Genomic DNA, 23346 nt, shown 5'->3' with positions numbered 1-23346 from the left:
TTTTTTTACAAGAAAAAATGATCAAATTTGCTCTTGAACTATGCGAAATGGTTCAAAGTTTATTGCTGAACTTTACAAAATTAAGTAAATTTCATATTTTTTTCTCGGCCAGGATCCATCTTAGCTCTAAAGTAATACCACTGTAAAAATTGATCCTCTCAGCTCTCAAAAATACCACTTGAAAAGTCACCTTTATTGCTTCGATCACTTCACCCGGACCACACTCACAAAAACACACAAAAAGTTTCATCTATCCTTTGAAATTATTAGCTTCATCCTCTCTTATAGTGCTCTAAACTAATACTCATAAGAAAAGTATATGATGTCGCATTCACATATATCATAATCTAGCCACGTTTCTTTCCTGGAAGGACACCTGCAGCTATATCTTGGTCTTAATCCAACCACAAAAAAGAAAGAAAAAATATAAGATGAATAGTCAACGTCCAGCTTTTATGCAATTAATTATCATACTTTTAACCAAAAAGACCACTATATATACAATCTTGCCTAGGTTGTTCTGCCATTTCTTCACAACACAAGGAGCTACCACTTGAATGGTCATAACAAAAACCATGCAAATCTCCAATGAAGACATGACATTCAACAACTATTACCTACAAAACCTTAGCAACCAACCAATTGATCTTTCTGTCACCAACATGACAAAAACATTAAACTGTGACACTACTACTACAACCTTAAGCCCTACAAACTCATCATCTAGTCATGACTTTAGCCCCAAAAACTCTAGCATGAAGAAGCCAATCCGAAGAAGATCTCGAGCATCCAAAAAAACTCCTACCACTCACCTCAGTGCAGATGCCTCGAATTTTCGAGCTTTAGTTCAACAATTTACGGGGTGTCACACCGCTAATACTTTCTTGGGAGCTCATAAAGGTCCTATAAATTTAAACTTTGGATTAGACGAGAACGAAGATTTTGATGCAGATAATTCAATTACTGTGTCTTCATTTGGATATGATTGTTACTGCAATCCTAAGGAACAAAAGCAGCACAAGGAAAAGAAAGTGGAAGAACAAAAGTGTATGTTATTATCAGTTGATGAAAATAGAGTAATTGGTTCAACTTCAACGACCAATAGTAGCAGTAGCCCTACGATGGATATTATGAACTTTAATGATTTTGAATTGGACAATCTCTGTCTCAACGATTTCACTGGGGACTTAATTACTTCTACTGATGAAAATATTTGGGATGATGGTTATCTATTTTAGTGCATGTTTTCTTTTGTTCCTTTGATTTTTTTTCATTTTTATTCTTCTGGAAGAAGAAAAGAAAGGGAAAGATTGGTTGAGGATCAAGCCTTATTGCACCTCGCTTTGTCTTTCATTTTTCAATAGCCTTTTTTCTTTTCTTGGATTTGTAAGTTTGTAGACGTATGACTTAAAAGAGAATGTTCATCATGTATATATTAAATTTATCCTATTTAATCTCATCATTAAATTGTGATATCACCTCGTGATCTAATGTGATTTCTGAGTTATTGTTAATTAGTCATGCATAGTCAACACAAAGCTAAGTTAATTGCCCGAGTTGGTTTTTGTTTCAATTCAAGCAGATTCAGATTGAGTATAGTCTATTTTATTTATATATCATATGTATACATAGTTTTAGTCAAAAAATATTTGTTTAAGTCGAATCCACAAAATCTTTGCTACTCCCTCCACTCCAATTTATGTAAACTTATTTGACTGGGCACGAAGTTTAAGAAATAAACTTGTGGTTGTAAATGAGTCACATATATTTTGTGTGGCTATAAATCATTGCATAAAAGTAAATTATTTCAAAATATAGAAAGGGGGTCAATCTTGTTGACACGGACTAATAAGGAAATAGATTCACATAAATTGAAATGGGAGGAGTATTATATTTGGTTTAAACTCGATAGTGGAGGTAATGTAACAGAAGGGCCAAAATGAGGCCAGTTTGCTAGTTCAAGAGCCAATATGTTCACAACAGTTTAGCTGTCTTCATGCATATATGAAACGTTGTTAAATATTTAAGGGCTGCCAAAGTTGTTTACCCTTTATACTACATAACTTTTCACATGAGATTATACTTTAAACTTTTAGGAGATGTAATCGTTTTGAATTCATAAATTAGGTAAACCTGCTATTATGTTCAACTATATATTAACGTTTCCGCTCATTACCTAGCCGCTAGAGAACCGATTGATTTACTTTAGCACATCTGGATAAGTACATCTCATTATAGTGAATATTATTGTTTTTAACTTTTTTTGTGTGAGAAATTTTCCCGCAAGCACATTAAGATCAAACAGCAGAAGACTGATGCGTTATTCAAGCATTCTACTTGATTCTTTTTCAAGAATAATCATCCATAATATCATTTGAATCTCCCAAAGGACAGAAGCCGCAGCAACTGACTTATTTCCAGCAAGTTGTTCACTCACAGTCACACTTTAACTTATACAACAACTTGTATCAACAGTCAAGAACAACACAAACCGCTTAAATATCTAAAACGAAAAAACAGATTACAAAATGAATACCTCTTGATAGAATGGTGACATGATACAAGATCAAGATATTATGAAATAGCTGGGGCATATTGAAACATTACTCCAACATTAACGCCTTTCGGAGGCCACTGATTCACTAGAGAAGAGATACTTCACTCGTGATAGAACGGAATCATGGGCAGGATCATACGGATGGTCCTTTGAAGGAATCTCCAAAATAGCCGGAATTGGTTTATTGTAACTATCGACCAAAAATCTTACCATGTTGGCCACCTGAAAAAGATAAACCAGGAGGAATAAATTGTATGAAATGCCAATTAACTCTACTTTGGACCCTTATTTTAAGTGAGTCTTCAAATAAAGAAAATGGAGATCATTAGTTCCCCAGAGACATAAAACTGCAGCCTATAATTTAAAGTTCTTGCAGTAGATAGCGAAGCTCCTCCACCATATTAGACAATGTTAGTTGGATTTACTTAGTAGATTGAAATTGAACTGGAGTACAACAAAAGTAAAATATGCATTTTGACCGCAAGCCGCATATCTTTGATGTATCTAAAAAGGACAATACTTTTAAGGACAGATAAGAAATGGGAAGTGCTAAACTCATGTAGTTACTAAACCAGGCTCAGCTAAGTTTGATTCGACAGGGAGAGGGAGGGAAGTTGACTTCTTTTCTTATTCTTAGCAAACTATTGACCTTTCCCTTTATTTACTAAACCTACCAAAGGAGTACTTCCATTGCACAGGCCCGGTCCGTTCCATGTCTACAAACGACTAGTTTGACAGAGGCAGACATTGAGTACTTAACCGGATAGCTTCAAACCTCTGTTTTGAGTGACTGGCAGGTTTCTTAACTTGTTAAAGCACTTATCATTTCTTTACGTTGTTTGGAAAGAATGCATGAACAGTTATCTCTTAATTTTTGACAAACTTTAGACTGGCTAAAAAACTGACATGGAGACCACACCTTGTCCCTTGTATTTCATAACCAAACAAGGACAATGACCCATAGGACTACCTCTTTGATGTCCCCTCCCCATGCCTTTATCCAAAGTTCCCAACCAAATACACTTTCACCTGATGGGGGTGATAGAGATTTGAGAAGCAGGCTTAATATTGCTATAGTCAATAATTATTACGATCTATTTTTACTTTTACAAGTCCTATGGAGTTTGGTTTTGGAAGAGGAAATGCAAGCTGATTGATGCAGTACCCATGGTGATCTTAACTTCCAACAAGAAATATAGATCATGTTACTTCTTTTTTTTTTTTTTTTTTTTTTTTTTTTACTCTAGTAGGTTTCTGATGGCTTGAGAGTAACTGAAGTTTGGCCAGAGAATAGGTAGTTCCAAAGTTCAGATTATGAAAGATTTCGATGAATAAACACTATATACGACATAATTAGCAGTTGAAAGTTGAAACAAAACAAAATTTACTGATGCACTTGGGCAGAGCTACATGAATGCACACCACACCAAATGCAGATAATTTTCTAGACTACATAAATGGACATGTCAAAATTGATAAACCAAACAACAAATGAAAGCAGAGTAGAAAACTTACATATTGGCTGATTAACACAATTGCGATGTCATCTCTTGTGGTGAATTCCTTAAAAGCATCTTCAATCTGCTTCACCGTTGTTTCTGAACATGAGGATAGGGAATCTCTATTACTTTCTTTCCAAAATTTGGAATTTGAGAAAAAAATGAAAAGCTCTACCACTCAAAGTAGACACCAGCTCCCAATATACCATCCTTCACATGGAACTAAATTAAAAGTAGTTTTTGAATTCATTACCCATAAATAAGGTCAATCTGTTTGGTTCTATGATCTAAACACATAGATTGATTCTATTCTGTGTCTCGTATTAGTGTAGACGAGAGAGTTAGCAAAATAAAAACACAGGAATGTTTAGAAAAACATTTTTTAAAGCTGCAGTATCTTAGGCAGATTGATAAGAGAGAGAAAATGCTCCCAGGCACGATGTTCGAGGCCAGTGAGCTTTTAGTGTAATTTCAAATTTATTTCCTTTTCTGGGGGTCTTTTTCCGGCCACCATGGTCGGTTCTTCTTCATTAGGGGACAGTAGTATATTTTACAATGCAGGTTTTAAGTCTTATGGTATTACTAAATGCAATTCTGGTGTAGAATCATGGTACGAATGGGTGGAACGTAGCAGGAATTTAATGAGAAGAGTGAAAATTAGCATTAAAGTCTTAAAGTGGTTGATATCAGTATTTATTCAAGCATCCAAAGTACAGGGCAAGGTAGTCAGGAGATGAAATCTGAAGGATCATTTTTCAGAATTTTTCTGCACTCTTAAATACAATGAGAGTGGTAGATACATAAGTTTCATTGCCATTCAAGGACAAAACAAATCAGTAATCATTACACCGGAGACCACATACAAAGAAGGATGGGGGAACATAGCACATAAGATTGCATATGAGCCAGTGCAAGTAAAGAAGCAACAGAGACCAGCTACGAAACAGTTAGGGGCATCCTTCAAACAAGTCATCACCGGCAACATATGGACGACAGAAAACACAAAAAAGGCGCAGATTCAGTCCAGGGATAATAACATAAAGATAGCTGGGGAAAATCCAATCTCTGAGAAAGATCTGCTAAACAGATGTATTGCCGGGAAGTTCCAGAACTCTTTACAAGAGGCTATTATGCTGAACGACATAAGAAGATGGGCAAGCAACACATGGAAGACGGTGTTCGGTCTTAATGTCTTCGCGATGAATGATGGCCATTTTCTCTTCGAACTCCCATCAAGGAAAGTAGCGGAACACATTATGACCGGAGAATGGAACTGGAAAAAGATGAAATTGAAAATTGGTTGGTGGAAACCGACGACGGGATGTTGGCCAGCAGAGATTAAAAGAGACTGGGTGTGGGTCAGAATTCTAGGGCTTCCTCTGAGACACGAAATCTTCAAGCAAATAGGAGACAAGTGTGGGGGGTATCTGGAAACAGAGGAAGAAATGAGCTCAAGGACCATCTTCATTGGGCTCGTCAAGGTGAAAGGGGATGGGGAGGAAGTTTCGAGGGTTATCGAGGTGTCCAGAGACGGTTTCTCATACACCATCCCAATATGGTGTGAGATTCCGGTGACGGTCAGACCTATCGAAGGAAAGAAAGCAGAGAAGGTCTTTTGTCCGGTGGATAATAAAGAGCAAAGGTCGTATACACTGGCAGTTTCAGCGTATAAAAGGGGATCCCACGTGGGTACATAATCAACAACAACAACAACATACCCAGTGAAATCCCACGTGGGTACATAATCAATGGGGAAATTTTAAATATTGGGACACGTGGGCTGGAGGAAAAAGGGAAAGGGCCTTTAGAGACAGTGGCGGGCCAAATTAAAAGAATTGACAGATTGGGCCGAGATTTAGTGGACCCATTTGCAGTGGCCCACCATCATTTAAATAAACTAAGCATAAAAATACAGGCAAATATTTCTAAGCTTACCACGCACAACATGTTCCAGAACCTGAGAAGCAGAGATGGGGAAAAAGTGACCCAACCCATTCAAATTGATCACTGGGAGGGGCAAGCTATGGAAAAGGACAAGCTACAGGTGGAAGCAAGAGGAGAAACAGAAAGCTTACAACTCAGCACACAAGAAGAAATCACAGAAGAGATTGCAGAAGATATTGTTCCTTTGAGAATCCAATTTTCAGAGGAAGAAATTACCAAGCAAGTCAGTACTCCAGAATGGGTTAAACAGCACATTACCAGACTCACTACAGAGTTTGGAGCAAGCTGCAGAGGGTGTGAAGAGAAGGCCAGAGAGTTATTTTTGAAAATTGACAACAATAAGAAGGAGAAAAAAGGGGAGCAGCCAACCACAAAGAGGAAGGGGACGAATAATGAATTGAAGGGATTAGAATTAGATACTAAATTTATGAGCAATGGTACTAGGAGCGCGGGGGGGGGGGGGGGGGGGGGGTGTTTGTATCTGGCAATCAAAAATCAATGAAGTTAAATATAGTATCTTGGAACGTAAGGGGGTTAAACTGTAGCAAGAAGAGGGGTATGATCAGGGATTGTTTACAAAGCTGGAGAGCAGATGTTGTTTGTTTACAGGAAACAAAGGTGGAGGGGGAAATCATAGGTATAGTTAAGGAAGTTTGAGGAAGTAGATGGGTCAGTTATGTGCAGCTAGAAGCAAGTGGGGCCAGAGGTGGTATAGTCATACTGTGGGATAAAAGGGAATGGGAAGGTGTGATCAGTAGTGTGGGAATGTACTCAGTTTCATGTAGTTTCATTGGGAAAAATCAAGATTTCAGTTGGCAAATGACTGGTGTATGCTCCTAATGACAGACAGGAAAGAGAGGAAACTTGGCGAGAAGTGGGAACAGCAAGGGGACTGATTCCAGGTCCCTGGGTCCTGTGTGGAGATTTTAATACAGTTAGATTCCCATCAGAGAAGAAGAATTGCAGGAGAATCAACAAAGCAATGACTGACTTCTCTGAGTTTATTATAGACATGGAGCTGGTGGATTTGGACTTAACAGGAGGAAAGTTCACATGGAAAATGGGAAACAGACATGCTATTGCAGCAAGATTAGATAGATTTCTCATATCAGAAGAATGGGATGCCAGTTTCAAAAACATCAAGCAGACTATACTTCACAGGATAACTTCTGATGACTCCCCATTGATGTTACCATGTGGGGAATGGGAGAAAACCAGTTCATATTTCAAGTTTTAGAATTGGTGGCTGCAAACAGAAGGTTTCAATGAAAGAGTAAAGAACTGGTGGGAATCCTTCACTTTCATTGGCAAACCTGACTATATTTTGGTGGCAAATTTGAAAGCTCTCAAGGATAAACTGAAGGAATGGTGCAAAACAGCTCAAGGAAACTTGAAGATCCAGAAACAAATACTGCTTGCCCAATTGGCTGAACTGGAAGAAATACAGGAGGACAGAATTCTGGAGGAGGGAGAAATAGCATCTAGAATGGCACTGAAGTTGGAATTTGAAGAAATAGCCACACATGAAGAGATTGCATGGAGACAGAGATCCAGGGCACTCTGGCTAAAAGAAGGGGACAGAAACACTAGCTTTTTGCATAAAACTGCTAACGCCCACCGCAGAGTAAACACAATAGATAAGCTGAGAGTAGATGGTGAAGTTGTGGAAGATCCTATAGAAGTGAAGAATGAGATAGTAGCCTACTATGAGAAGCTTTACACAGAGACAGAGAATTGGAGGCCTCAATTAGATATGAGAAACTGTCACAGGATAGAGAAAGATGCAACACTTACCTTATGGCACCATTTGGAGCTCAAAAGATATTGGAATCCATTAAAGCATGTGCAGGAGATAAGGCACCAGGTCCGGATGGGTATACAATGGCTTTCTTTACTCAATGTTAGGAAATCATCAGGACTGACCTAGTAGCAGCTATTCAGAACTTTCACGCAGATGGCTATTTTGAAAGGAGTTTGAATGCTACCTTTGTGGCACTAATTCCAAAGAAGGTTGGGGCAATATAACTCAATGACTTCAGACCTATTAGCTTAATAGGTGGAGTATACAAAATCATTGCCAAGCTACTGACAGAGAGACTGAAAAAGGTTATCCACAAACTGGTGGATAGGCAGCAAATGGCTTTCATGAAAGGGAGAGAGATTATGGATGCAATTCTTATAGCTAATGAGTGTGTGGATTCCAGGCAGAGAAGTAAAAAACCAAGCATTCTATGCAAACTTGACATCCAAAAAGCTTATGATCATTTGAACTGGAGCTTCCTGATCAAGATGCTGGAGCAGATGGGCTTTGGTAGTAGATGGATTAAACAGTGCATCAGCACAGTAAAATTCTCAGTCTTGGTCAACAGAACTCCTTGTGGTTTCTTTCCTTCTCAAAGAGGATTGAGACAGGGAGATCCTTTATCCCCTTTCCTATTCATTCTCGCAATGGAAGGGATGAGCAACATGTTAAACACAGCACAGGAGAGAGGATGGATAACGGGATTCCAAGTGGGGGATGGAAACAATTTAGAGATCACACATTTACAGTATGCAGATGACACCTTGGTATTTTGTGATGCAGAGGAAAATGATATGCTAATGCTAAGGGTTATTTTCATCATCTTTGAAGCAGTTTCTGGATTACACATCAATTGGGGGATAAGTTTCATCTACCCTATAAATGAGGTGACAGAACTGGAGAGGCTAGCTAAGAAGCTTGGAAGCAAAGTGGGGGAGCTCCCAACCATTTATTTGGGCATGCTTTTGGGAGCCAAAAGCAAATCCAAAGGGATATGGAATGGGGTTTTAGACATGTGAGAAAAGACTGTCTAACTGGAAAAGTCAGTACCTTTCTCTTGGAGGTAGACTGACTATGGTCAACAGTGTGTTAGATGCTTTACCATCTTACATGATGTCCATCTTTCCAACACCTGTTAATGTGATTAAAAGGATTGACACACTTAGAAGGAACTTTCTCTGGCAAGGCACTGAAGACAAGAAAAAGAAACATCCAGTCAAGTGGGAAGAATTGACAATTAGCAAGAAGACAGGAGGAGTGGGTATTAGAGACATAAACATCCAGAACCAAAGCCTAATGATGAAATGGTTATGGAAATTTGCTACAGAAGAGAACATGCTATGGAAAGATGTCATCACTGCTAAATATGGAATGGAAGATAACTGGACAACAAACATGGTAACTATACCATACAGTTGCACTGTTGGGAGAGCAATCAGGAACTTGTGGCCTATTATGCTAGCAAGGATCAGATGTAAGGTTGGGAATGGGTTAAAGGTTTCATTTTGGAAGGATAAGTGGATTGATAGTAAAACCCTGAAACAGTTGTACCCTGATATATTTGTTCCTTGTCAATTGCAACAAGCTACTGTTGCTGAGATATGGACTGGACAGGGATGGAACTTGAATCTGAGAAGAAACTTAAATGATTGGGAGATAGAGTGGATAGCAACATTTCATAATACAATGGCCACTTTCAACAACTTGACAAGAGAAAGAGACACAATAGAATGGCAGAAGGACAGCAAAGGAATTTTCTCAGTTAATTCAGCATATAAGGATTTGAATACCTCAACTATGCAGGAGGATGATTGGCCCTAGAAGATGATCTGGAGGACAAAAGTTCATACAAAGTGAACTGTTTCAACTGGCTTTTGGCAAAAGATGCAGTGCTAACTCATGACAACTTCAACAAAAAAGGTTTCCATCTATGCTCAAGGTGTTTCTTATGTGGGGAACAAAATGAGACAATCAACCATCTCTTTTTACACTGCAAATGGACAGAACAACTATGAAGATGTTCATCAGCCTAAGGAAGATCAAGTGGGTGAAACCTGGGAACATTAAAGGAGCTCTAAACAGTTGGAATAGGGATGGAAATGCAACAAAGGAGGAGGAGAGATGGAGGATTGTCGTCCCATCACGCATATGGTGGACTGTGTGGAATGAAAGGAATCAGAGGTGCTTTGAGAGCAAACAATGTGGTCTACAGAAGTTCAAGATGAATTGTTTAAGTCTTTTTTACTTTTGGTGTAAATAGGTAGGTTTGGTACAAACAGAAGATATTTTTGATGTTTTGGAATTACTGTAAGAGGAAGATCATGTAAGGAACAAGATGTAAGATGTAACTTTTTAAAGGGGGACTACACATTTGGATGTAGTAAACCTGTGGATATATAGATTAACTGTTACCATTTTCAAAAAAAAACACATGAATGTTCCCTAATATGCACTTATTTCTCCTTTGATGTTTCACAAGAGTGAATTTCTTTTATGGCTCCATTAAATAATACATTGGCCTGCACTGCAGTTATGCAGCATGCCAGAAATACATAATGCTTCATCCAATCCAATTTATTTAGCAGGTATTTTACCAAACACCAGTTTAAGAACCAAATGAAGATTTTTTACGCATAAGCTACATATAATGTGAAGTACAAAAATTACCCTTACTACCAAGTAATGGTGGTAATAGTTTCACACGTCATTAAAGGTAAAATGGGGATAATGAGAGTAACTAGTTCACTAATAAAGAAATATGAGTTCGGCGTTGCAACAACCATAGGGGTATCAAGCTACTAAGCCATACTATGAAAGTTTGGGAGAGGGTGGTGGACATGACGGTGCGGAGAGGCGTGTCTATTTCTGAGAACTGGCTCGGATTCATGCCGGGCCGCTCGACTACAGAAGTCATCCATCTTGTAAGGAGATTGGTAGAGCCATATAAGCAGAGGAAGAGGGATCTTTATATGGTATTCATCAACTTGGAGAAGGCATACGACAAAGTCCCAAGCGAGGTTCTATGGAAATGCTTGGAGGCTAGAGGTGTAACGGTGGCATACACTAGGGCGATTAAGGACATGTATGATGGAGCCAACACCAGGGTAAGGACAGTGGGAGGAGACTCGGAGCACTTCCCAGTTATGATGGGATTGCACCAAGGATCAGCTCTCAGCCCTATTCTATTCGCCTTGGTGATGGATGGATTGGCGTGGCAAATCCAATGAGATGCAATGGTGTATGTTATTCGCAGATGACATAGCTCTGATTGATGAGATTCGCGGCAGAGTTAACGCTAAGCTGGAGGTTTGGCGAGAAACCACGGAGTCTAAAAGGTTCAAGTAAAATAGGACCAAGACGGAATATTTATAGTGCAAGTTCAGCGACGCAACGCATGAGGCCGACGTAGAAGTAAGGCTTGGTACCCAGATCATTCAAAAGCAAGGAAGTTCCAACTATCTTGGGTCTATTATTCAAGGGAATGGTGAGATTGATGATGATGTCACACATCGTATTGGGGCAGGGTGGATGAAATGGAGGCTAGCATCCAGAGTCTTGTGTGACAAGAAAGTGACTCCAAAACTTAAAGGCAAGTTCTACATAGCGGTGGTTAGACCAACTATGTTGTATAAGGCAAAGTGTTGGCTAGTTAAGAATTCTCACATTTAGAAGCTTAAAGTAGCGGAATAAGGATGTTGCGATGGATGTGCAGGCATAATAGGAGAGATAGGATTAGAAATAAAGATATCCAGGACAAAGTGGGAGTGGCCTCGGTGGATGATAAGATGCAGTAAACGAGGCTGAGATGGTTTGGTCATGTGCAGAAGAGATACACGGATGCCCCAGTGCGAAGGTGTCAGAGGTTGGCTATGGACGGTTTCAGGAGAGGTAGAAGTGAGTCGAAGAAGTATTGGGGAGAGGTGATTAGACAGAACATGGCGAAGGTACAACTTACTGAGGACATGAACTTAAATACGAGGCTATGGAGGACACGGATTAGGGTACAAGGGTAGTAGGTAATCATGCATTGCCCTCCTTAGTAGGTCCATAGTAGTAGGCGTAGTATTACTTGTATAGTTTCTTGCCCTTCAACTTCTGCTACATGCTGTTATTTCTTCAACTGCGAATAGTGTATTCATTTGTATATCGATTGTACTTACTGCCTTTTACCTTATTTATTTGTGGTAGCTACTGCCTTTTTTTTTCAGGCTGCTTTATCATGCCTTTTTCACTCGCGTTATTTTCATTTTAATACTGCTTTGATCTACTAGTCCGTATCTAACCTTTTTTATGTCCGTATCTAACCTTTTTTGTCAAACTTTCTCTTGAGCCAAGTTTCTTTCGGAAACAACCTCTCTACCTTCCAAGGTAGAGGTAAGGTCTGCGTACACTCTACCCTCTCCAGACCGCACATTTTGGGATTTCACTAGGTATGTTGTTGTTGTTGTTGATATTATGAAATAAAACTACACTAATAAAATAATACAATAAAATGTTACTATATATTGAGAGATGACAAGAATAGAGAGGTAGAAGAGAAATTTCGTGAGACATTTTAATAAGGCTCTCTACAAATTTTTTTAAAAAAAGAAAAAAAAAAAAAGAAAGAAAGAACAATATTTTCCTCTCCATAGCCATAGGGGCATGACTTATGATTGAAAAGGAAGAAAGGAAATGGCGAAATGACTTTAGGAACTGAACATGACAATAACGTCTGATATCTAATACCTTTTGGAACATAGACAAAATCCAGCTATAATGCCAACCCTAGAACTTCTGAATTTGACACAGCCAGGCTGACATTTCCAAGAAAATACCCGACACTCGACGTTTTGTCATTGCCTGTTTAATTTACTTATTCCTCTAAAAAATAGGGAAGGATATGTGATATGGGTCTTTATCACTGAAGCATTATCTTGTTTTCTACCTTGGAGGGCACAGGATATTAAGGTGCTCGCTATTCCAGTCCTTCATGTCTTCATGTTGGACACTGATATCAGCAACTCTATTTATTTTTATAGCTTAGGCACTTTGCTTTACTATGTAGCTAAACAAAATGCATTCATCACCCCCTCTCTTTCCCCAATATTTTGCAAAGATTGTTATTTGTTTATCTTCCCCTATCATATTGTCTCTAAGTTTCACGTCACATACGACATCCAATACTTCCTACCAATAGGAAGCTAGTGAACCAGATGTAGCAGCAAAAACAATCATTCAAATTTCCTCCCCAAATCCCAAGCTTCTTTTCCCACATAGGTAAGGGCGACTAAATCTAGGGTTGGAAGAAAATGTGCTGAACTGGAAAATAACTAACCATGCCCATGGAAGAAACCAAAAACATACAGTCCAGAGTTCGAAATCCTTTTTGTTAATTTAACAAGAGCATATTGGTATTCAATCAAGTTATTAATAGCAAGATGTGTCCCTAGCAAACTGTATAATAGATGTATGCCTTTTGGACTGTATTCAATCAATCAAAGTAAATAAAAGATTCTCAAAACTACCGGAGAACTGGTAATTCCAAAATTGAAACTTACTTGAATCCACAATAAGGTAATTTGTTTTCCTCCTCAAATCAACATTGCCAACTCCAGCCAGTAAAAATCCAGTAATAGTGTCCTATATTAATAAGCTATTTCCATCAGCATCAGTATGTCTAGATATCATCTATCACGTATATGTAGACTAACAAGCTATTCATCATAAAAGTCCCATGACAGCAAGCGGGTAGTAATTTGAAGTGCACTGGATATAATTATCTGCCAATTTAAAAAGTTGCCTACAAAAGCTTCATCAAACAATTAAAAAAAAAACAAATGGATAGATAATTGCTATCCAGTCTCCACAGAGTTCTGATCATACGTATGATGCACAACATATACATGATTAAGTCCCAACAAAAACCAGTGCTCCATCAGTCACATCAAATGTAATCATTCATCCAAACCATCTCCTAATTAGTCCATGCAAGACGACTAAGGTCATAAAAGATATGATGGATAGAGTATTTTTAGATATTCAAAGATGACTGATGACCCCAAAGCATCTAAAAAAAGACACACTAGAATAATAGCAACCAACAGCTCATCCGAAATCAGGAAGAAGATGTCATGATATTTTGTAGGCTTGCTGTTTCTCTTTTCTGGAAATCCTACCTTATGTTTTGCAAAAATTCTTTCATTGCTGTATCTAATTTAAGTGGCACATGGACATAGCACGCCTAACTACACGTTACGTAATTTGTAGTGATTTATTTAGGGTGTGTTCAGTATGGAGGAATTTTCCAATTTTCACATGTTCTCTTGATCAAAATTTTGGAAAATATTTTTTCTAGGAAAACAAGTTCTTTAAAATGTGAAAAAAGACTTTCCTGGTGGAAGTAGGGAAAACAAGTTCCACAAGTGGAATTCCACATTGATTGTGTCCTCCCCACCCTCCAACACACCTCATCTTCACTCTCACAGCCGTAGCCTCCTTCTCCACCACCCAACACCCTTAACCCCCACCATCACCTCCTATTGTATTTGTCTAGATTATAAAACAAATGCTTTTAAGATAATATTTTTTGCTTACGTACCAAACACAAGAAAATAAGTAAGAATCCATTTATTTTCCCGGAAAAAAATTTCATTCATACGAACACACCCTAACTAGAAATGGGTTTTCAGCATTTTTCAGTCATATCATTCCTGGTCAGTGTGTCCATCATTTTTCACTTCTCACCTTATATAGCTTAGTGACTAACTCTCAGGTTAGAATAGGTACTTGACTTTATGGGCCATCCAACCAGATCACTTAAATCCCCCAAAACATGTTTCCCTTGGGCAATCCATAAACATGAATGCTTCCAGCACCAAAGTGCATGTTACCCCCATTATACCCCCACCCCACCCTACCACCCACTACCCCCACCACACAACCCTCCATCCCCACCCCGCCCCCTACCCTACCCCACCCCACTACCTATTTATTTTTAAAGTTCCTATTTTATCCTTTACCTTGGTTTTATTAATGTATATAAACTAGTTTGTAATTAAGGGTTAAGGATATTTTAGTAAACTTACATGTTATTATACAGTACCATACAATCAAACCAAACAATAAAAATGTTACTAAACCACAACAAACGATACAGTCTATCCAAACAAACATTGTATTCATAATACCTATGTTGCTCGGACTCGGGTGCGGGTGTCGGATACGGGTATGGATCTAGAGGTCGGACTCGGTATGATCTAAATTTTAAGATTCGTGGGTACGGATCCGGGTACGGATACGGGTGCGGGGATTCGGCAAAAATAATTCAAAATTCTAATAATATAGCTACAAGAATATGCCTAGATTATGAGAGCTTTTTGTGGAAGCACCTACATGTAGTTTGTACCAGACATGTGATTCAATCTTCCATTCTACTAGGTGCTAGACTGCGTGCTCCGAGAAACTAGTTAAATTTTCTACATAATATTGAAGGTATGCCATCTCATGTCTTCAAATCTCTACTTTTTGTTATCTTGAGAAATCATAATCTCAAAATTTTTCTTTAATTTGGTCATGAATTTCGGTCAAAGTATCCGATCTCTATTGACCGGATCCGACACGAATTCCGTACCCAAACCCGTGTCGTGTCGTGTCGGACACGGGTACGGCGGCAAAAGTGAAGGGTCCAAGCAACATAGCATAATACAATACATAACATAATATAAAATACAATACTGTACATTATGAAACCATGAATAACGACCATCCAAATAGGGGCTAGTCTAGCGAAAATAACAAGATGACTAAACTTAAAGCCCATTACTGATACAATGCAAATAGAGTATAGTCTATCAATTCTAAGCATACATAGCAACACCCAATAATATTTATGGTGAAAATTTCACCTCATCAGCAATCATGGCAATGAGGGCTGAATTGTTAGGCCTGACAGGAGCTCGGTCAGCCATCTAAGAGAGAACAACGTTTCTGCAAATCCAGATATCAAATCAGTAAAACAACAAACCTTTTTTAATCAAATACTATTATCACAAAACAACAGCAATGATCTAAAAAAAATACGAATCTTGCACACATTGACAAATTCAGATATCAAATCAAATCCTAAACTATTCACAAACCACCCAAAATAAATCAGATGTAACATAGCTTTAATACTTGAAACTTTCAAAACCCATCATTAGTTCAAAGTTTGATGAAAACCCACTAAGGATTTTCCTAAATTGCAAGTTCTTTGATGATATTGAATAAACTAAGATAAATCAGATCGAAATCAATTGAAATAACAGAATTGAATGGAAGCAGAAGAAGCTTTGTAATTGTGAGTGCAAACTTACTTTGAAGTTTTTAGGTACAAATGAGGGATCCAATCGGTACAGATGAATCGAAGGCTGATGCTATTTGCTGATCTCTGGTTGTGTGGAAACTAGAGGAAGAGCCTGTTTGGATGGCTTTACGCCTATATAAGCTGTTATAAGCTAAAACAAAAAATATATATATATATATATATATATGTTGGGCAGTCTATTTTTTATTTTTATTTTTGAGTTATAAGCTGCTTTAGATAAGCTAAGTTAAATAGGCTCAATTATTTTTTTGAGCTTATTTTAAGCACAAAATAACTTTAAGTTGATCAGCCAAACACTCAAAAATACTGAAAACAGCTTATAAGTCAATCCAAACGGGCTCAAGTTGAAACTGAAAATAGTTAAAACTGTAGACTTTAAGCCCCTAAAGTTTCCAATTCCCCACAACTGCCCACCTCTTTATTTGTTTTTTCCCTTAAATTAACCTAGCTAGAAAATACGAGATACGTGAACAATTTTGGTCGGTGGAATAAGAACAACATTATCTATAAATAAAATGCGAGATTATTTTATCTGATTTTTTATAGGGCAGACTCAGTGCACGAAGCTTTTGCTATTTTCAGAATTCAAGAAAGTGTCGGATATAAGAATATATTGTATGTAGCTTTAATCCACATTTCTGCAAGAGCATATCATATTCAATTATAAGTATTATATAATTAGTTGCGAAATTATTTTAGCTCACTATTTATACTCAAATGATGAGACTAATTATAAAGTAGGTTAGTTAATTTCATGAAATTCTCACTCTATCCTATCTTGCATACGAAATGACCCCTTAGGATCAGTGGCGGATCCAGAATTTTCAGTAAGGGATTCAAAAATATAAAGAGGTAAATATACAAGAAGCTAAGGGAGTTCAACACCTACCATATATACATAAAAAAAATAATTTTAACCTTCAATATACACTGTAATTTTCTGCCGAAGGGGTTCGGAACCCCCTCAACTACACTTGGCTCCGCCCCTGCTTAGGATCGTTTGGTTGTTTTCACTGACATAGCTAATCCCACTATAAAAATCCACATAAAATAATATGTTACTTAGATTAACCGTATAAAAAGAAAATCACCCCATTTTGATACAAACAATTGACTAGCGATATTCATAATTCTGTATTAAATTATTCTAAATTATATTAAAGTATAATATTAAATAAAATATGTAATGCAAAAATTAAATAATTTTAAAACAAAATTACTAAAAATACAAAATAATTTTAAAAAAAAAATCTCTTATTAATAATTATCCTTTAACAATTCGTTCATTATTATCATGCAAAAACAATCCTTGTATTATAACTTTTTGTAAGTATTATTTTATCTTTCCTTTGAACTCTATGCTACACAAACCACAATACAAAGATTGATTTAATTTCTCCATCACTTAGTAGTGAAGCTAAATAATGTTGATGCCCAAGGGGGTATCCACTGTTGTGTTGCAGCCAGCAAATGGACCCAAATCCTTCAAAATTCAAGCTAGCTTTTCCAAATACCCTCTTGCCAGCAAGATTATGGTTAGAAGTAAGCATTTTACTTTAATCTCATTTTAATCAATGTTAAAACCAATACTATCAAGAACTGTACAAATAATTTGGATTCTTTCCCACCTGTTGGATAGGATTCTTTTCTTGTAACTTTTTAGTTGATATGTTTTGGAGGGTAGGGGTGTTCTTGTTGATTAAATTGTCTATTTCCTTTGTTGGAATTTTATCTTCTCCGTTTATTATAATTAAATTGGCCTTTACCAGAGCCCCATATCTCTGAAACGGTGAGCTTTTGTGTCCGTTATATAAAGTTGTGATCTTTTGTTTGCAATATCTGAATCAAGTACCTGTTCTGTCCAATATAATAATGTCTGAGATGTGATGAGATAATCTAGATATCTGTTTATATTGGATTCTTTTACTTTCTTTTAGCCCAGATTTACTCTTCTGCACAATGTTGTTGCTACTAGATAAAGAGAAGACACTTCTCAAAGTGAAAATTGCTTATGAAAGTTGACATTAGCTTCTCAGAGGTAGTATCAGATTGAAATTTTACTGCTTGAATCAATAATATCGAATTGACTGTTGCTGGCTAGTTTGAGTGATAGTTTTTAAACGTGTCTTAGTTGTATGCTTCACCTAAGGCTTATAAAAGCTAAACCTTTAAGACACTTAAAGATTGGATACAGCATCTCTAGGTTCAAGCCAAAAACCTTATTGACTTATAATATCTTTTCCAAGAACATGAAATTAAAGAGAAAAATAAGTTTGGCTAGGATCTTTATTGGTGGCGATTGTTGTAGTCTGAGTACTGCTTGGCACCCGTAATGTACAACTCAGATTGCTTGCTTGCTGTTTCTGACCAAACAGTTAGAATGAGATGTAGTAACAAGTGATAAGCCGCATAGAATTGTATGTTCTTTATGCATTATCTTGCCCCTGCAAAGATGCAGTAATACTAACTAATAAGCCTCTTAGGAGTTTATGTTTCTTCATGTTATATCTTGTCTCTGCATTGTCGTACTAATTAAAAAGTAGGCGTTGCAACATTGTATATGTTGATTGGAACTGGTGCTTACTGGTGCTTTGTTAAGACCATCAATCCATCACTGTAAAGATTCAGGACTTTGAGGTTTTACTACTGCTTGAGTGGTGGAGATGAGGGTGAGGAGAGGCGTGTCTATTTCAGAGAACCAATTCGGATTTATGCCGGGACGCTCAACTACAGAAGCCATTCATCTTGTGAGGAAATTGGTGGAGCAGTATAGGGAGAGGAAGAGGGACTTGCATATGGTATTCATCGACCTAGAAAAGGCTTACGATAAAGTTCCAAGAGAAATCCTATGGAGATGTTTGGAGGCTAAAGGTGTACCTGTAGCATACATTAGGGTGATCAAGGACATGTATGAGGAAGCCAAAACTAGAGTAAGGACAGTAGGAGGGGACTCAGAGCACTTTCCAGTTGTGATGGGGTTGCATCAAGGATCAGCTCTTAGTCCGTTTTTATTTGCCTTGGTGATGGATAGATTGACGCGACAAATTCAAGGTGAGGTGTCATGGTGTATGCTTTTCGCGGACGATATAGTCCTGATCGATGAGACTCGTAGCGGAGTTAACGCTAAGCTGGAGGATTGGAGACATACCTTAGAGTCTAAAGGATTTAAGCTGAGTAGGACCAAGACAGAGTACTTAGAGTGTAAGTTCAGTGAGACACCCCAGGAGGTTGGCGTGGAAGTTAGGCTTGGTGCTCAGGCCATCCAAAAGAAAAGTAGTTTCAAGTACCTTGGGTCTATCATGCAAGGCAGCGGGGAGATTGACGATGATGTCACACATCGTATTGGGGTAGGGTGGATGAAATGGAGGCTAGCTTCAGGAGTGCTATGTGACAAGAAGGTGCCACCACAACTGAAGGGCAAGTTCTACAGAGTGGTGGTTAGACCGGCTATGTTGTATGGGGCGGAGTGTTGGCCAGTTAAGATCTCTCACGTTCAAAAGATGAAAGTTGCCGAGATGAGAATGTTGAGATGGATGTGTGGGCACACTAGGAGCGACAGGATTAGAAATGAGGCTATTCGGGATAAGGTGGGAGTGGCCTCGGTGGAAGACAAGATGCGGGAAATGCGACTGAGATGGTTTGGGCATGTGAAGAGGAGAGACATAGATGCCCCAGTGCAGAGGTGTGAAAGGTTAGCCATGGATGGTTTCAGAAGAGGTAGGGGTAGGCCAAAGAAATATTGGGGAGAGGTGATTAGACAGGACATGACGCAGTTACAGCTTACCGAGGACATGACCTTAGATAGGAGGGTGTGGAGGACCCACATTAGGGTAGAAGGCTAGTATATAAGTCTCGTTATCTTTACTTATTAGTAGGTGCATTAGCGCATTATAATTTCTTGTGCTCTGATTTATGTTATTATTTGCTACTTTTTATACTTTGATTACTCTATTTTATCTGTGCCGCTTTCGTTATTTGCATTTCCATATAGCTTTGAATTCATTGATTATCCTGTTTTACTGTGTCGCTTGCATTATTTCATTGCAATATCGTTTTGAATCTTTTAACCTTATCTGACTCCCTTTTTATGCTTCTATTGAGCCGAGGGTCTCTCGGAAACAGCCATCCTACCTTGGTAGGAGTAAGGTCTGCGTACATTCTACCCTCCCCAGACCCCAAGATGTGGGATTTCACTGGGTTGTTGTTGTTGTTGTATGTAGGTGATAAAAGCTAGTGATGCTCTTCGATAGTGGAGGTGGTAGAGATAATTTTATCAGCTGCTTTAGTCTTCATGATTTCAAGTCTACAATTATGCTGCTTCTTGTTGAAGAAGTTGCTCAAAGATGCTGGCTCTAGACATTTACATGGTTCAAACTGTATGTCAGGCTGAATAGAATTCAGATCTTTGGTCCGCGTACTTCAAATATTTGATGAAAGTAAACACTTAATATTATAGGATAACATCCCACTTCTTGAGTTTCAAGGCCTGAAATTAAAAAGGGGCTACAGGCTTGTAGTGCTTCAGCTAGGGATTATTTTGAATATACATTTCCTGACCCTAGCTTCGCACCATAGTTGGCAAAGAAGTAAAATAGTGATATTAGAAAGAAATTCTATGTAAAATGCATTCTGATCATCCTTGACATTCCAAGGGTATTAAGAAGAGTGCTGCTTTTCTTTAAGGACGGAAAGAAGTTATTGGAGATATTTGCTTGTGAAAATAAAAAATCAAAAAATAAAAAAAGAAGAAGAAGAAAAGAATGAGGTTGCGCAGAAAGAGAGACGTATCTTCATGTAATGCTGTAAATTTCCCTTTAGGAACTATGTTCAGGATCAGTTTAGCAAGGAAGATGTTGACTCTTACTGCTGCTTTTGGCCTTACCCATTTTGAAGATAGATAATGCAAGACTGCAAGAGCTCCCTGAGGATGTTGCAAATATAATAATGGGGATAGAAAAAGTGTGTGTGCGCGCTAATTAAACCATATCTGGTGTTATGAAGGTGAAGTGCTTGTGCGATACTCCCAATTCTATCCTTTGTGGCTTTGCTTCTTGTTCTCTTTACTTTTTTCTTCCTTCCTCAAAAGTAATTCACTTTTTGATTCATCAGTTGAAATCTGCAATTGCAGAGCACATTAATGGTTGATCAATGAGAATTGTGGAAAGTATTACTCCCTCCATTCCATAATAAGTGGTTTTTTAGGCTTTTTAATTTTTTTCAAAATAAGTGGTTCTTTAGGATTTCTAGAAGACTTTGGGGCAGATTTTTCCAAGATTATCCTTATTTAAATAGTCAAGATTCATTAACTACCTTTTCTATTTCTAGAAAGTAGTAAAGCTTGATTTGGGGTAAGTTAGTAAAAACACTCCTAATTTTCTAGGAGTGAGCAATTTCTTAAGGTATGCATGAGCCTAAAAAACCACTTATTATGGAATAGAGGGAGTACCTTTCTACATTTATTAAGCATTATTCTCTTTCATTCATCCTCCTCTGAACAACATTGCCATCTGCTACAATGTTGTGTAAATGTCAGGCAAGAAACAAGATATTGTGTTGTAAACTCGAAGGACTTCTAGTTAGTAATACATATATGCTGGAAACTAATTTCCTGGAGCTGCTCAAAGAAGAGTCTAGAATTTTTCCTCGCTGATACCACTAAATGATAGGTTCCATAATTTAACTAAGATAAAAACTTATATCTTTTGCATTCAGTTTTCATTAGACTCGACAGTTCTCAATTCGACCAAGTTGTAGATGTAATGAATACCAGGAAAAGATATTTTTGAAACACTGAAATGTTAGATACTTTTCTCTTTGAACCTTATGCTACAAGTTCGTAATTCACTTGCTTTCTTAGATGTACATGTTTTTCCATTCGACAGTTCTGGCTCTTAAAGTTTCTGTCTTATTTTTGAACCATAGATTTATCATACTCCACTGATGAAAGTTGTCTGGAGAAGATATTTTCAAATTTTGGCCAGGTGGCTGAAGGTATGTGCCATTGCTTTAGGATTCCTTTCTTATCTATTTTACTCTTTCTTGTAGTTGAGACCTGCTTGGTCAAATGTGTTTACATTCCTTGCCAGTTAAGGTTGTCAAGGATGAAATGACCCAGAGATCAAAGGGATATGCATTTATTCAGTACACTTCTCAAGAAAATGCCATGCTTGCTCTTGATAGCATGGATCACAAGGTTATATCCAATGAAATTGTTTTGATTTTAATTCCTTTCACATTGTGTCTTGTTCCTCAAATTCTTTCTTCCCTTGTGATCAGTACCTCAATGGGAGGGTTATTTCTGTGGAACTCGCGAAGCCTACAAACAAAGACTTTGGCAGATACCCGAAAAGTTGTGGACCACCTGTGGAAAGATTGCCGTCTGAAGATGAGGCTCCAGACTTAAAAGAAAATTCTTAATGCTTATGCTGGTGTTAGAATATCATCGCTAGGTGGATGACGGTTCCGCAAGTCATCATTCTGGAAACTAGCTTGTGATGAAGCTTCCTGTGGACTTGATGAAAATTCTATTGTGGAAAATTTCAATTTTAGGTCGCTCCTACAGGGCTGGATTACTTGTTCTCATTGCAACCTTGTGGTTTGCATGTAAGTCCACGTATATGCTGTATTTGTTCTCTGAGGCATGCGCGTTGCATGTCAGTCCAGCTCAATTACTCTATACTAGAAGAGGCTTTGTTCGGTCATATTACAACACTTGTACTTAGAATCGTGTATATTAAATCGCAAGACTTGTGCTTTGTCTGGGTGCAACTAGTTTGAAGGTCGGGTTCTGCTAGTATATATGGCTTTTGACGCGGTGAAATTGGACCATCATGTATTGAAGGCAAGAGCAACTACACTGGTACTTTAGGCTAAGGGCGGGAATTGGTGACCTTGGAAATGAAGGATTCTGAAATTAGTCATCTTGGATACAGTTGGGCAGCAGCTATTCTGTATTCTTGCTCCTCCAGGTTTATATTATCCGTCTTTCGACAGTTTGCATTTCTTAAGATAGACATTTAATAGAATTAATAATCAATTTATTTGTCTAGATGTTCGTTAGGGTAGCCGTTCGGAATTCGGTTCGGTATTTTCAAATTTCGGATTCGGTAATTCGGTAAGCAGCAATTGAAAGTACAGAACCGAAAAGGTTCGGTTCAGTAATTTGGTAAATCAAATTTCGGTTCGGTATGATATTCAG

The 23346-nt window shown here is 37.9% G+C and overlaps 3 protein-coding genes across 3 annotated transcripts; 2 read left to right on the top strand and 1 right to left on the bottom strand.

Annotated features, from left to right (window-relative positions):
- Positions 1-575: 575 nt before the first annotated feature.
- Positions 576-1238, top strand: LOC132624429 (uncharacterized). Its single transcript, XM_060339211.1, has one exon. It carries the CDS (start codon positions 576-578, stop codon positions 1236-1238), a length of 663 nt encoding a protein of 220 aa, XP_060195194.1.
- Positions 1239-2320: 1082 nt separating this feature from the next.
- On the bottom strand, positions 2321-16295 carry LOC132622448 (V-type proton ATPase subunit F). Its single transcript, XM_060337055.1, has 5 exons — positions 16138-16295; positions 15688-15769; positions 13342-13423; positions 4073-4155; positions 2321-2779 (listed from the first exon to the last, which is right to left on the bottom strand). The coding sequence occupies exons 2-5, from the start codon at positions 15748-15750 to the stop codon at positions 2615-2617; spliced, it is 393 nt and encodes a 130-aa protein (XP_060193038.1). The 5' UTR covers positions 15751-15769; positions 16138-16295; the 3' UTR covers positions 2321-2614.
- Positions 16296-17482: 1187 nt separating this feature from the next.
- Positions 17483-22903, top strand: LOC132623649 (glycine-rich RNA-binding protein 4, mitochondrial). Its single transcript, XM_060338429.1, has 4 exons — positions 17483-17690; positions 22071-22139; positions 22235-22341; positions 22425-22903. Exons 1-4 carry the CDS (start codon positions 17573-17575, stop codon positions 22563-22565), a joined length of 435 nt encoding a protein of 144 aa, XP_060194412.1. The 5' UTR covers positions 17483-17572; the 3' UTR covers positions 22566-22903.
- The last annotated feature ends 443 nt before the right edge of the window (positions 22904-23346 follow it).

The sequence above is a fragment of the Lycium barbarum genome, chromosome 12 (genome assembly GCF_019175385.1).
Source record: "Lycium barbarum isolate Lr01 chromosome 12, ASM1917538v2, whole genome shotgun sequence".
In the NCBI taxonomy this organism is placed as follows: Eukaryota; Viridiplantae; Streptophyta; class Magnoliopsida; order Solanales; family Solanaceae; genus Lycium; species Lycium barbarum.
This window is presented reverse-complemented; position numbering and strand designations above follow the sequence as displayed.

Bases quoted from the DNA above. Each gene is read 5' to 3' on its own strand.
- LOC132624429 (XM_060339211.1), top strand. From the start codon at position 576: ATGCAAATCTCCAATGAAGACATGACATTCAACAACTATTACCTACAA.
- LOC132622448 (XM_060337055.1), bottom strand. From the start codon at position 15,750: ATGGCTGACCGAGCTCCTGTCAGGCCTAACAATTCAGCCCTCATTGCC. The intron at 4,156-13,341 runs GTAAGTTTCAAT...CCTCATGTTCAG, and splicing joins TTACCTTATTGTGGATTCAA to AAACAACGGTGAAGCAGATT. The intron at 2,780-4,072 runs GTAAGTTTTCTA...TATCTTTTTCAG, and splicing joins TTGTGTTAATCAGCCAATAT to GTGGCCAACATGGTAAGATT.
- LOC132623649 (XM_060338429.1), top strand. From the start codon at position 17,573: ATGTTGATGCCCAAGGGGGTATCCACTGTTGTGTTGCAGCCAGCAAAT. The intron at 22,140-22,234 runs GTATGTGCCATT...ATTCCTTGCCAG, and splicing joins TTTTGGCCAGGTGGCTGAAG to TTAAGGTTGTCAAGGATGAA. The intron at 22,342-22,424 runs GTTATATCCAAT...CCTTGTGATCAG, and splicing joins TTGATAGCATGGATCACAAG to TACCTCAATGGGAGGGTTAT.